At 36.0% G+C, this 4,126-nt stretch overlaps 1 protein-coding gene across 1 annotated transcript in view; it reads right to left on the bottom strand.

Moving 5' to 3' along the window:
• dspb (desmoplakin b) overlaps positions 1-3,465 on the bottom strand; it is a 38,222-nt gene extending 34,757 nt beyond the window's left edge. The window contains exons 1-2 of the mRNA XM_015040656.1: positions 3,101-3,465; positions 429-516 (exon numbers count right to left, since the gene is read on the bottom strand). Coding sequence (XP_014896142.1) covers positions 429-516; positions 3,101-3,342 — 330 coding nt within the window. The 5' untranslated portion in view covers positions 3,343-3,465. The remainder of the gene's footprint in view (positions 1-428; positions 517-3,100) is intronic.
• Positions 3,466-4,126: the final 661 nt, after the last annotated feature.

Here is a 4,126-nt window from a genome sequence, read left to right as displayed (position 1 = left end):
CCCCAAAGCCCCAAGTCCCAAAAGTGGGGTTAACAAGAAAAAAATTTTTTTTTTTTTTTTTTTTTTTTTTTATTGAAACAAAGCCAAAAATATTTCATGGAGTCAAGCTTTAGTAAGCAACCAATTTGACAATTTAGACACAAAATTGTTTATCCCCATAACTCTCATCAGACACCACGAATCAGCTTGTTAGGCAGATCCAGCAGAGAGCAAAGAACAGCACTTTCATTCCCTGCATAGTTTGAGCATCCATCGACTCCACTTTACACCACAAAACATTTCTGTCATTTTTTAAAGCCAACAGAAGACATGCTACAACAATTATTGTAGTTTCAGATCTCTCAAAAAGATCTGAAACTATATATATAACATTTTTTTTGGCCCTACCAAAGGAGGAAAAGAAGAAGAGCAGAAAAATCACCACTCACGGCCTGAATGGCGTATTCGGCCTTCGTCAGGTACTCCTTGCAGAGAGACTGCAGCTGTGCGGCTCTCGTGGGGTTGGGCATGTAGCCACTGCAGAGGAAATTCATAAGGATCATCTATGTAATATGCTTCAGATGCATTACAAGCAGATTCCGGCAACAAGACTTAAACATCCTCTGATAGAACTGGTCAACTTATAATCCCCTGACACGTTTAAAAACTTTTATTAGCATGAAATACTTAAACTGTTAAGTTTTAAGTTTTATTTTATCAATTTTATCTATATAATCTCAACTTGTTTTTGTTATTGATCAGTTAGACGTTGGCTATGGCCCTCTGAAACTGCATTTAGCCACTCTTTACTATTTTATGAGGTGGGAATAATTACTATATAATATTCTCTTTTTAAATAAAAGATTAATGTAAGCATTTTTTTTCAATTTTATGCTTTATTTATTTTTTATTTATTTATTTATTTTACAATATTAATTCAATTTGAATGACGATATTTTAAAATGTAAATTTTCCAGGGTCATCAATGATTTCAGCCTTAGGTGTATTCCTTGTATGTATGATTTATTTATCATTTGGTCACAAATTGCTTCTTGGTCAACTTGTGAAAGTCGATTAATCGACTTTATCTATTAATCCAATTTTTGATTGTTGAAGATTTACATTTTTGGAAAAGTCTGGATTTTTATTGGAAGTCTTTTTTCCACCAACGTAATAATTGGGTTTCAGCCATCTTGTTTGCCAAGTGTATTTCACAGCTTCTGTTTATTTCGACTTTCAATTTTTAATGAAAGTCACACTTTCTGGCAACATTTTGTAGTAGTTTTGATTGACATTTCTCTGGGTTTTCTTTAAACCATAGAAGCTTTTTCACTTGTTTTCAGGTCCTGATAATTTTCAGATAATTTTTTATCTGTTTGTTAATGTATTTAATTTTAACCAATATCTTTTAAGGCAGTTTTGGGTCAATTTTTCTTCAGTCTATAACCCCATTTTTTCATGCACATGTCACATCAGTATTTCCTTTGGTATGGGAGTATTTTGAACATTTAACAAATTGCAAATATAATTTAATTTAAATGTTATACAGGTTTTACATAAGTCCTATTTAAACCTGTTAAGTCTAAGGAGCATCTTGCTGGTAGATATGGTTAATTGGAGTCACATAAACTTTCCTTTAAGTGCTTTTAGCTACAGCAGCAGAGATGTCTTGAAAATAAAAATAAAAAATCAACAAAGACCTGAATCAAGATCAGAAAGATCCAGCATCAACAAATGTTTATCTGCCAAATAAACATTGGCCTATTTTTTATTTTATTATTTTTAAGGAGCAGTATCAGGTGAATGACAGGTTGCATTAAATGTCTCTAAACAACAAGAAGAACCACTGATCAACCCCACTATTTCACAGCACGATATTGATATAAAATAAAACTTCAACCATCATAAGACTAAAGACCAACCGGCACATTCAGGTCACGAACATTAATAAATGCATTTGCATTTTTCATGCAAACCATTCGGGACAGATAAAAGGTTTGAACAAACATGACATCATATACTGCAACTAAGTTTCTTTTTTTTTTCCAAAACCCATTGAAAAGTCCTCAGTTTTACACAAACAGCTTCTGAAGAACTCTAAAAAAAATCATCCAGCAACCAAACAGTTGCTGGATGTCAGTAAATACTGGTAGAAAAGTTATTAAAATTAAATAAATGTTCAAATAAATCAACATTTCCAAGAAAAATCTCATGAAGATGGTCCCTTAAGCAGATGACTTAAGCTACAGATACACTGTTTATTACATAGTCTGCTGTCACATCAGTTACGTTTCATAATTTTATATGCAAAGGAGATTTGCATATTTATATCTCTCACAAAACAATGTGAATTATACACATTTCAACTGCCTGACCTACAGTGAAATGCTGTTTATTCGCTAGCTAGTTTGAAAATTGCAAACTAGCAAAAAAACCTCAATTCATTTCTTATATAAAGCTGTCTTCCATTAAAAGTCACAACCTGTCTTTTTGTAAAGCAGAGCAGTGGCAGATTTACTCTGTGAGAGTTTTTTGAGGCTGTGAAACTGAACGTGTCTGGAATGAAGCATGTTGAAGATGTTGCAATTGAGTGAGCTTAAAAGTTCAGTGCAGACCATAAATCAAGTGTCCCTGGAGGCAAAAGGGAGCTGTTATGCAAAGAAGAAAACTTAGATAGAAGTGACAGTAGATCACGTTTGAGAGGGATGAAGTGTTTATGGCAGCAGGTTTGTTTCATTATCAGGGTGAGGGATTAATTACGCAGATATAAAATGAAATGATTATGAGAACTTTTTGTTACGTTTTGCTCACATTTAAAATACTTGGACCTGTGCTCTTACAGAACCAGTATAAGAATTGCTCACATTAGAACCAAGTCATCAAAAAAAATAAAAAAATAAAAATTACATTGAATTATAAAAAAAAAAAAAATGAATCCAGATTTGTCAGTAATTATTACCGACACATTTTTAGTTTTGTTCGGCCCAGGGTTTGGAGTGGGTAGACAATAAGACCTTTAATAGTTAATGCCTACTACCTTTTCACACTGAGTAATGAGAGAAGTTAAGTGCGCAACAGGGGCAACCAGGACACAATAAATAAATAAAGCAAATGTTGGCACCTCATTCCACCCATCGTGGCGCTCCCCATGGTGTTGCTCGTCATCCTGCTGCCCTTCGACATCGTCGCCCTCGAAAGCGTCGCCGATCTATTGAATCCTTCCGGTACGGGCTCGACTCCATTACCGCCTCCTTGCGCCACATCGCTCCGCGCGTATTGGTAGACCATCCCGCCGGCGAGGTTGCTCCTCGAGCTGGCCCTCCGGCCCTTGTAGAGCGCCTGGTTTGACCCGTATTGGCTCATTGTGATCTGGAAACGGCGGCCAGGGAGCCGGACACAGCACACAGCAGAGCAGTGCCTTCTCCACCTGTCCTCCTCCGGTCCCTCTGCTGCACACTGCGAGCGGCGCGCTGTGGAGGTGCGTTTTAGGGGGTGGAGGACCACACCTCTGAGTCTCCAATGTCCTCAAAAGTTTTTATGTCCCCGTTGCCACGCCCTTCAGAACTGAGCTGAAGGCAGAAAATGTGTGTGTTGTTGCGTTCCTAGTTTTATGAGGACCACTTTGACTCTCAGGGTATGTCATATTTAGTTTAGAAGTTCAGAAAAGTGGATTTTAACCGCTAAATGGCAAATGGAGAAATGCTTTAACAGCCAGGATTTGTTTTCCAAGCGTAGTTAATGAATTAAAAAAAAAAAAAACTTATAGAAGCTTTTACAAACTTAAGGTGCCTTGTTTATTCATAATTTTTATTTCTTTATTTGCAGGATTGTCAACTTGTACTCACGGAGTAGGTATAAACTATAACAAACTACGTGGAAAAACTGATACGTAATTTTATATTTCAAAAGACTAACGATGAAAAATGGTGGAACTCATTAGACTTCATCCAGATGGATTTTCTCCACAGACCATTAAAATGCAGGTTTGCTTTCACCTTAGGACTGATTAGTCTTATATTTCTGATAAATTATTATTGGAGTCCAAACAAAAACTGTAAAAAAAAAAAAAAAAAACATTTTTGCTGTGAATGAAGTGTCAGGTACACATCAGTCTGAGTGGAGGAGAATGAAAAAACCCTAACATGCA

Source organism: Poecilia latipinna, unplaced genomic scaffold (assembly GCF_001443285.1).
Source record: "Poecilia latipinna isolate Pla-1442-1.1 unplaced genomic scaffold, P_latipinna-1.0 Scaffold522, whole genome shotgun sequence".
NCBI lineage: Eukaryota > Metazoa > Chordata > Actinopteri > Cyprinodontiformes > Poeciliidae > Poecilia > Poecilia latipinna.
Note: the sequence above shows the minus strand (reverse complement) of the source record. Positions and strands in the feature narration are given on the sequence as shown.